The sequence below is a fragment of the Saccopteryx bilineata genome, chromosome 4 (genome assembly GCF_036850765.1).
Source record: "Saccopteryx bilineata isolate mSacBil1 chromosome 4, mSacBil1_pri_phased_curated, whole genome shotgun sequence".
NCBI lineage: Eukaryota > Metazoa > Chordata > Mammalia > Chiroptera > Emballonuridae > Saccopteryx > Saccopteryx bilineata.
Window position 1 is genome coordinate 165,522,478 of NC_089493.1, and position 9,979 is coordinate 165,532,456.

Sequence of the window (9,979 nt, forward strand, 5' to 3'; positions counted from 1 at the left end):
GGGTTTCCGGGAATGCCTCCCCGATATGTTTCTCTCAGACTGTAGGCACTGCCTACCATACATGGGGATTGGCGGGGCATCAAAAGATACCTGGAAGTAAACATTTAAGGGATTTCCGGTTTAGTGGATAAAGTAGGTGATAATAGAGCCATGGTGTTTCCATCAGTAACAGACTCCTTCAACTGTGAACTGACATTTTTGCAACTCAATTTACTCATCTATAAAGTGAGGTTAATTTCACTTTGCTTTACTTGCCTTGTACGTTAACTAGATAAGCTTCTTGGAAAAGGTCCTATTATAAGTGAGATTAAAAGTCTACTATTGTTCGGTTCAAAACCCTGGGCTTGCCTGGTCAAGGCACATATGGGAGTTGATGCTTCCTGTTCCTCTCCCCTCCCCTCTCTATAATGAATAAATAAAATCTTTAAAAAAAATAAACATACACAAAAAAGTCTACTATTGTCTAATAAAAGTGTATTTTAAGGTATATTGCTAAGTAACTTCAAAATAAAATACAGTCAGTTAAAGTTAAGACAATGACTAAGTTTTCCTAAATCACAGATTGACTTCTCTGAGATTAAAATGATAAAAGATGGTACGAGCAGTTCTCTTGTGCAGCCAATAATTTTTTAACTGAAATTAAAGGTGTTCTATGTGCGCAGTGCTGCAGAATGGAGATGTGACACCATACAAAGCGAGGGAAAAAAAGTTGCCATGCACCAAAAATCTTCTTAAACTTCGGTAAGATTTCAGAACAACGCTTAAAAGACACTTTATAGTTCTGCTTTTCAATTTCTGCATAGCAATTCATGAAAATTAACTCGCCCCTTTTACTTTCTCCTTCTCAACCCAAGGACGCATAAATAATATTTATCAGAGTTTTGTCCTTAGTCACAGTCCCTCAAAGGGGCCCACTTTCACCTACACTGCGTGGGAGGCTGGGCAGCAACCCCACGCTTCCTGTCAAGGACTCCTGGGGCTGGAGCCTGAACGTGGTCTGGCCACTTTCTTATTTATGCTAATTCTGCTGTTCTAGCCCCTCTTGGTGGGCGTCTGAAAGCCAAGGTGAGCCCCTCGGGAGAAAAAGGCCCACTGCCTCCTGCGAGATGAGGGCGGAACGAGGGCCGGAGGGGGGAGCCGAGGAGGGTGACGCGGTGGTAGCAGCACCAACTACGACGCTGAGGGCCCTAAGTTAGAGCTGACGCAGGCCCTATAGGGCTCTATTCCCGCCTGAGCTTGGCTTCGGCCTTCAAAGCCCAAGGAGGGATAAGTCCTCCAGGAGCCGCTACCGGCAGCGAGTGGAGGAAATGCGGGCAGAGGCCACAGGCAGCCCCCTCCTCAGACGCGCCTCAAGGCCTGGGCCGCTGACTGTGGACGCGCCAACAGCGGAGGGGGCGCGCGCACGCGCGAGATGTGGGCGGAGGGAGCGCGCTCGACTGTCGCCGCCGCGGCAAACTAAAACGGAGGGACGCGAGGGCGGAGGGCGCGAGCCACGGATGGGGGGGGTGGAGAATGGTGGGTAGCGCGGAGCGCGCGCTGACGTCGCCCGGAGTCACGCACGGAGCGCCGGGTTACGCGCCGACGTCTGGCTGCCACGACTTGCCGTCTGCGGCGGCGGCGGCGGCGACGAGCGGATCCCGCAGGGGAAGGAGGAGGAGGAGGAGGAGGAGGGAGAGCCAAGGGGGCTGTGAGTGAGCGGGAGAAGCAGGGTGTGAGCGGGGCTCGCCCGCGGGAGTTGAGAACGAGCGAGAGCCGAGCCAGCCATCCGAGCCGCCTCCTCCTCCTCCCCTCGGCGTCCCGCCCCCGCCTGCCAGCCCGCCCTCCTCCCTCCACAGCCAGCAGAGCTCTAGTGAGGCGCAGCTCGGCTCGCGCCGCTGTCCAGGGCAGGTGTGCGCGCGCGCGCGCCCTCCTCCACTCCCCCCCTTCCTCGCGCCTGCCTAGCGCGCGCCCTCCCTCACCTGCGGCAGGACAGCGCCCGCCCGCCTGGGTAAGCCCCTCGCGACCTTTTCTGCTGCCACTGCCACAGCTCGAGGTGCCGCCCACCCTGTTTCTCTAATCGCCCTCTTGAGCCCCAGGAATAATTACTGTACCGTTGTAGGCATTCCCGCACCCTCCCTCCGGGACCCTGGTAGTGCAGCAACGCCCCCCCCCCTTCCGTAGCGCACGAACGAACTCCCTCCCTCCCACGTCCAAAAAAGAACAAAATCACACGCCCCTTAAGAGAAAGAAGACAATCCTACCTCCGCAGGCGCTGGAGACCACCTATGGTGCCGTTTGCTTAGCAATCCCTAAGCCCCATTTTCCCTGGCTACCTTCGCCTGGGGCCTGGGACAGTGCGCCAAACGTGGCCGACACTCCCTGCACAGCAACCCTAGCAGGTGGGGAGAGGAAGGAGGGTTCTAGGCTCCACTACTAAACCCTCCTCTCCTGTGTTCAATCTCCCCCCGCCCCCCCCCCCCCGCAATACATACACCCGTCTAGGATGCGTTGTAAAAATAAAGAATAATTCATTGATGCTGATATCGTAGACGAAGCCAGGCCTGAGGATGGGTGGCCCGGGCAAGGCATTTTTGCTGCCCCGCTGAACTATCAGCTCAACAGCCTCTTCTGCCTTTGTCCAGAGGCAAAAGGAATAGTTGTGAAGCCGGAGGGGCTTCCCTTTGAGCGACAGTGGGTCCCAGAAGCGGCTGAGATGTCGGTAGAAGGTACCCCTCCACAGACACACAAATATATCTGCCTTCAGCCTGAACTTGGATAGAAAAAGAGAAAGGCCCAAGAGACCGACTGGGGCAACTTTCTTTGGTTCATTGCTGGCTACTCCCGAATAAATGCCACCTTAATTTCGCTGTCTCTGTGGACCCTCTTGAAGGTTCTAATTCGTTCTTATCAGCGCCCTCACGTTTATGTCGGACCAGTCGCTTTGGGGCAGCTTTCTGCAGTGGTGTTTATGTGTTGCGCGTCCTTGGAAGGGAGGTCCCTGTAGTTTACAATAGGCTAAATTCGGTTTGACATCTTTTGGTAGACTGTCAGAGAAGGAAAGGAATTTTTTGATTACCTGAAGACCCTCCTACTGTTCCCCTCTCAAACTGACGTTTGCGAATTGCGGCTTTTAAAATTGGAGTGTTGGCTAGTGTGTGGAGAGAGTTGCTGATTTCATTCCTTTGGGTACTAGTAAAACCATTTAAGTATCAGCCGGAAGAGAGAGGGCTGTTGATATTTGCATCGGTTCTGTTTGGACCTTTTGGGTGCATAAAATGTCGGATTTTCTGAAAATTTTTATCGAATTTAGAATGTGTGGTATGTTTATTTAACTCTTCTGTAAATGCTTAAAATGAAAACATTTTGTGAAATGCGGAGATTCTATCACATGGATTGTTCTCTTCAGATTTTAAATGTTTAATTCATATCTTTAACCCTAAACATTAAAATAGCATTGAAGAGGCATAATTTTAAAGTTCAGATGAGATATGGAGAGAGGACATACATTTTTTTAAATGATTGGGGAAATACTTTTACTGTTAGTCTTTGTTGTCATTAAATGTTAAGATCTACTTGAGAGTTTCTTATTTTTCTGGTAGATAGCCTTGAGAAGAAGTGGACAATTCCTCTACTTTAAACATTTGCAGTACAACATTCCAGTTAGTTTTAGTGATTTGGGTATTGAAGATAATTGTCTGGTTTAAGATAGTCATTTAACCTAAGCAGCAGTTGAAAACTCAAGTTTTAATATTCTTGTTCTTTTTTATTTTGGAAATCTGCGATTTTGTGAAATATTAATCAGCATATTGTTTCTATTGGAAACTATAATCAAAAGGGTTTATTGCCCAGAAATAGATTCCCTCTCTCCAAGTTTATTTTATAAATGTGTTAGTTTTTCACTTTTAAAAACCAAAGTTGAATTGGTTATTTCAAGAATCACCTGTAATTCAGGTGGAAGAAAATTGAGCCTTTTTTTTTCATTCTTGTTCTACCTAATGTCTGTTTCACTTGCAAACAATTTTTTGTTGGTAAGAGTTTGTTAAAGACATGGAGATAATGGGTTAAAAATAAAGCAATCTCTATTCTCTCCAAAATGTGTGTGTAGTGTTAATAAAAGCACAAGAAATCTAGAGACACTTATTTTTTAAAATGTAAAGGAATTTAGAAAGAGAATATTTTATGATTCTTTTTATTAACGTGGATATTTTGTTGCATATTAATATATTTCGTTTTCACTTTGTCTTTTCTACATTGCATAGAAATTTTAATTTTAATTTTACAAGTATTTGTTTTAAAATTACATATTCAAATAGCAAGACACTAAAACTGGCTTTTCATTTACCAAGTGAGTATATTGTTTAGGTAGTTAACAAATGGTTAGAAGTCATTTTAAATCCACAAATTTTCTAATGAATTTTCAATGTTAGGGTGCAAATATAACTTTGAAATTGTTTAACGTTCTAAACTTTTTGTTTTAAGACTTTACCTGAGTCAATATTCATTTCTCTCAGACTTCCTTTTTAGGGCTACTGTGTTCTATAGCCAAAGGAAAGCTATCTTTGACACCCCACACCCCACCCCTCACCCGGCTAACCAAAAGCCCAGGCTTACAGGCTTATCCTGAAATTAACTCTCTTGTTAGAGTAGTGAAAAATGTACTAAATATACATTTTATCATTAAATTATTTCGGAAAAGGCATTTTTACTCTTATTTGCTTTTTAGGTACATTTAAAAAGTAGGCAAGAATCTAGTTTATAATAGCAGAAATTTTATACATATATAATAAATAGTATAAAATAAGTAAGTACATGTTTATGCGGAGAGATCCAGGTCTCAGTCGTTTGATAATTTGAGCTTAAAATTCCCAGTTTAGGAGTACAAATGATATTTAACTTCTGTTTTGTCTAGAAACTTCATCAGTTGCCTCTGTACTGGAGATCTAAGAACTCGATTGCTGGTGACACTTTTTCAGAAAATCAGAGCAGTCCCAAACTAAAACTGCTTCAGAACCCCTGGACATAAATTGTTTGGGACGGAGGGCAAGAAATTTAGACTCCAAAGGTGGTCCAAGGAGGCTGGCAATTTAAAGTCCTAGTTTTTTGTCCTGGGGGAAGCGATCATTAGCATGGAAGAATGGCGGGGACCAACAGGCGCGTGCCCCCTCATTGCAATCCCATTGGGTTTGCTGCTACTTTGAACTCTCTTCAGCGGATAAAGTCTTGGTATGGCGCGCGATAAACCCTTGAAGAAGAGCAGCGGCTCTTCTGGATCGAACTTCTACAGAGCTTAGGCTCAGTTTTCAAGTGGGACCGTGATGCCCTGCAGGGTTTTGTGCGGAGACCCTGCCACTCAGCTTTTGCCTCCCTGTTTGGGGCCGGGGTCTATCCAGGGTCCTGATCGCTGCTGCGGGAACCTAGAGGAGCATCCGCTTCTTTCCACATGCATTTTTTGTGTGTGTGGTGCGAAGTGCGCTAACAGTTTGTATGTCCCTTTCCCGACGTGAGAGGAGTGCAGAAAACCAGCACTGAAAGGGTACTATGTGGTACTGGAAGATGTGCCCCCATACTAAGGGGAAGTTCTTTATGGTGCTCAAAGCCTGTATTTCTACCTTTTAGTGGGCCTCCCCGTTAGAGTCATTTCAAAGACTACTGAACCGGTGGATGATTCTAGAGCTGGCTCAGAGGGCTACCCCAATTTGCTCTTCGGTAGCCAGGGTGCTTTGCCTTGTTTCTTCCTTTTTAACGGGAGTAGCAAACGTCAGAGCAGAGCTGAAGTATCTAATGCTGGGTAGAATGGGCCCCTTCTAAGAGAAAAAGGAAGCTGTGAATACTTAGCAGACAGGTTTGCCCAGGATGTAATGAGAAATATTAGGGGGCTTTGAAGGCTCAGGTATTGACAAGGCTTATGCCTTGGACTGGTCTGGGTTCCTTGATTATTAGTTCTCTTTTTAACCCTCCCTTTTCTAGGAAGCTTGGGCAACCATGTACTCAGCTGTCTCTGGAGCTAAGAGTGAGGGAGGCAAGTCTCCTTACTTTGGAGGTTGGAGGATGTTCAATGGAAATGGAACCCATAGATGGGATAGGCAAACTCTTCTCAGGATGGAGGCAGTGATCCAGCTTGAGAAAGTCAGGAATAGGGCTGCGATGTCTGTATCTTCTGAGCCCCCTGTAGAAGGTTATGGGGATAATGTAGGGGGTCCTCTGAAGATAGGCCTTAGCTTTCCTATAGCTGTTAGGACTGCTAACTGTGGTGAGGTAGTTATGAACATTTGCTACATATCTAGGAGAGATAAAATAGGCCTTATATTATGCCTCAAATATAGGAAAAGAAAAATCAATGATTTCGGAGACCAGCGACAGACCCTTTAGCTGTCACTGCCCAGACTCATTGGTTAACTAATGGTCGGTAACCTAGCTGTCTGCCTAAAAATCAGCGATCATTTAATGCTTTGCTTTTTGAGAGATGGGGGCTCTCCTTGACACTTAGGAGTTTCTAACAGAGGTGAAATGGATGAGTGAACCTGCGTTAATGAATCCCGTAAGGAACTGCGTTTCCCAGGAAATTCCTGGCATTTTTAGCTCGTGAATATCCTAAAGCCTGCTTGGTTTTCTCCTCCGTTCTGGGTCCTTCCAGAGAGGAAGAAGAGTGGAAGAAGAGGGGAAGAAGAGGGGCTGAAGCCTCGGCAGGGCCTGCTTCATCCGCAGAGCTGGCTGGCAACCCAGGCTGGGCTCAGCTCTGAGCAGGGTTGCCCCCCTTCCCCAAATCTCGGAAGGAGGAGGGGGAGACAGGCAGACAGTCTTGGTCCCAAAGGGGACTGGTTGAAGGTTTTTGGGTGAGTGTGGGTTTTCCTTTTTTTATTGTTGCTTGAGGGGGAAGAGCAGAGCCAACGGGAACTGGCATTGCGGGCATCCCGGCCCTGGTGCTGCGGCCGTCCTCTGCTCAGCTCCCCCCCCCACCCCCCGCCGGTGAGTGTGCCCGCCCGACTGTGCGGGGCTGCGGTTGGGGGGAGGGGGGAGCGGGATCATCTGAGGCCAGAGCCGCTGCGCTGGGAGGGGGAGCGGCGGGAGTGAGGGGAGGGACCGGCTAGGTGTCTGCTGCTCCGCGCCACTGCTGCCGGTGCCCCGACCTCATCCCTGGCAGCCCCTTCTGCAGCTAAGGGTTACTGCCGCACCACCTCTCCTCTTCCTCACCCACCGCTGCGGCCAGAGCTCTGCGGTAGGAGACAGCCCAGCCAGGCGGCGTGTGGGCCGTTCTAGGTTTGGGTCTGGGTCTTTTAGGGGCCGGCATGGGAGGGGGTGGTGTGACTTGGTGTCCCTCTCTGCAGCGGGCTCAGCTGTGCTGCGCAGGCCCCTGCCCCCACATTCTTTCTTTGGGGGTCACTGGGAAGCAGGGCTCAGGACCGCCCCCTGTGCTTAGTAGGGCAGCCCTCTTTTCTCACCTCTAGTCCCCCAACTCCCCGGGCCAAGGCCGCCCAGGGTCTGGCCAACAGCGACAGTCACAGTGGTGGCGGCGGCAGCTGCGACGACGCGGCGCGTCCTGCCCCCCCCCCCCCTCCCAGCCAGGGGTGTGGGATGAGGGCTAGTGGGTGGGCGCCGCCTGGCGGGCGGGCGGAAGGGGGCTGGCATTGGGGAGGGGGCACAGGTCACGTGCCTGGCGGGAGGGTGGGCGCGTACAGTAGGGCGTCCTGCTACTGTACTGGGGAGTCAGTGCCCTGTTACCGGGTCTCGTCTGTCTCGTCTCTCCCGCAGATCTCGCGAGAGTGGCTGACTGGCTGTGGGGGTTGCGGCGGCAGCAGGCGGAGCCGGGGAGGGAAAGCAGCGGCGGCTGAGGCGACTGAGGCGGCGGCGGGCGGAGCGGCAGGCGGCGGCGGCGAGGCGGCGGAGCGCAGCATCATGGCGGACCGAGACAGCGGCAGCGAGCAGGGTGGTGCGGCGCTGGGCTCGGGCGGCTCCCTGGGGCACCCGGGCTCAGGCTCGGGCTCCGGCGGGGGCGGAGGTGGCGGCGGGGGCGGCGGCGGCAGTGGCGGCGGCGGCGGGGCCCCGGGGGGGCTGCAGCACGAGACGCAGGAGCTGGCCTCCAAGCGAGTGGACATCCAGAACAAGCGCTTCTACCTGGACGTGAAGCAGAACGCCAAGGGCCGCTTCCTGAAGATCGCTGAGGTGGGCGCGGGCGGCAACAAGAGCCGCCTCACTCTCTCCATGTCAGTGGCCGTGGAGTTCCGCGACTACCTGGGCGACTTCATCGAGCACTACGCGCAGCTGGGCCCCAGCCAGCCCCCCGACCTGGCCCAGGCGCAGGACGAGCCGCGCCGGGCGCTTAAGAGTGAGTTCCTGGTGCGCGAGAACCGCAAGTACTACATGGATCTCAAGGAGAACCAGCGCGGCCGCTTCCTGCGCATCCGCCAGACGGTCAATCGGGGGCCCGGCCTGGGCTCCACGCAGGGCCAGACCATAGCACTGCCCGCACAGGGGCTCATCGAGTTCCGCGACGCTCTGGCCAAGCTCATCGACGACTACGGAGTGGAGGAGGAGCCGGCCGAGCTACCCGAGGGCACCTCCTTGACTGTGGACAACAAGCGCTTTTTCTTCGATGTGGGCTCCAACAAGTACGGCGTGTTTATGCGAGTAAGCGAGGTGAAGCCCACCTACCGCAACTCCATCACCGTGCCCTACAAGGTGTGGGCCAAGTTCGGACACACCTTCTGCAAATACTCGGAGGAGATGAAGAAGATTCAAGAGAAGCAGAGGGAGAAGCGAGCTGCATGTGAGCAACTCCACCAGCAGCAGCAACAGCAGCAGGAGGAGACCGCCGCTGCCACCCTGCTACTGCAGGGTGAAGAAGAAGGAGAAGAAGATTGATCAAACTGAATGGAAAAAAACCCCACACACATGCATACACACACACACACACACACACAGAGTCACACACACAGAAAATATACTGTAAAGAAAGAGAGAAAAGAAAAAGTAAAAAAGTAAAAAAGAAAACAAAAAACAAAAAAAAAACCCAAGGGAGCACCACCCACAGAACCTGCACCAACTGACAGTTTCTCTTCTTGACTTGCCACCCATCGCTGGATGTTGTCCACTTTATCCACCATATAAAACAGTAAGCAGCTGCTAAAACAAAAAAAATACAAAAAGTAATAACATTATATGAACTGTGTTTCCTACTTGATTAAAAAATATAAAGAACTGAGTGTTTATTTCCCTAATTAACCAAGAACTTTTGTACACGTTTAAGCTATTATTATTAAAAGTGTTTGCAAAATGGTCAAGATTATAATATTGCTGAATTATATAAAAGTCCTTTTCATGTTGAGCTAACATTTGACTTTAGCACAAAAAAAGAGATATTTTAGAACACGTAAAATAATATTTTTAGTTTTTCTCATTTTGTTACCAAATTTCAAACCTTACATGGAGGTTATTATAGTATATTTGACACCCTATATACCTGTGATTAGAGATGTGTATATATATGAGGGCTAGGCATGCTGTGTGTCTGAGCTTTGTCTAAATGTTATGCAGAAGTTTGTAGAGTTAAAGGTACGTAGGTTTAATTCATGCAAGGTAAACAATAAGTGCTCTCTTTTATACAATATGCATTGCATCTGGACCTTAAACATATAAAAATGGTCAGTGAAACTTCTGTGAACATGAAGAAATTATTAAAAAAGGCATTTAAATGAAATTTGCTAAGTTGTGATTTTTATGGTTGGAACCAAAGTTATTCAAATAGCAAAAGGAAAAAGAGAAAGAGAAAAAGGAAATCTCCCATAATATTTTTCTGCATCTGTTTGCTTTGAGTAGGCGTTTTGTCATTATTGTGTATATGAGATGTACTTGTATCATTCATAATATATTTTTTTTATTATGTGTAGAAAGATTTTAAAAACTTAACTAACGTGCAGCAATTTCCAGTGAACCTGTACTTGGACATCAGGTAGTGAGTCTATTTGTGGTCACTAGCACTGTCTCCTAAACTTGTAAGAGGTCT

General features: G+C 49.1%; 1 protein-coding gene across 4 annotated transcripts; it reads left to right on the plus strand.

Annotated features, from left to right (window-relative positions):
- Positions 1–1,046: 1,046 nt before the first annotated feature.
- PURA (purine rich element binding protein A) lies at positions 1,047–9,252 on the plus strand. 4 transcript variants are annotated; one of them, XM_066272680.1, is made up of 3 exons: positions 1,557–1,987; positions 6,850–6,945; positions 7,729–9,252. In XM_066272680.1, exon 3 carries the CDS (start codon positions 7,873–7,875, stop codon positions 8,836–8,838), a length of 966 nt encoding a protein of 321 aa, XP_066128777.1. In that variant the 5' UTR covers positions 1,557–1,987; positions 6,850–6,945; positions 7,729–7,872; the 3' UTR covers positions 8,839–9,252. The 4 variants fall into 4 exon arrangements, with proteins under 4 accessions (XP_066128779.1, XP_066128777.1, XP_066128778.1 ...); XM_066272682.1 differs by lacking the exons at positions 1,557–1,987; positions 6,850–6,945 and adding an exon at positions 1,047–1,065; XM_066272681.1 differs by lacking the exon at positions 6,850–6,945.
- The last annotated feature ends 727 nt before the right edge of the window (positions 9,253–9,979 follow it).

Coding starts and splice junctions, on each gene's coding strand:
- PURA (XM_066272682.1), top strand. CDS start 7,873: ATGGCGGACCGAGACAGCGGCAGCGAGCAGGGTGGTGCGGCGCTGGGC.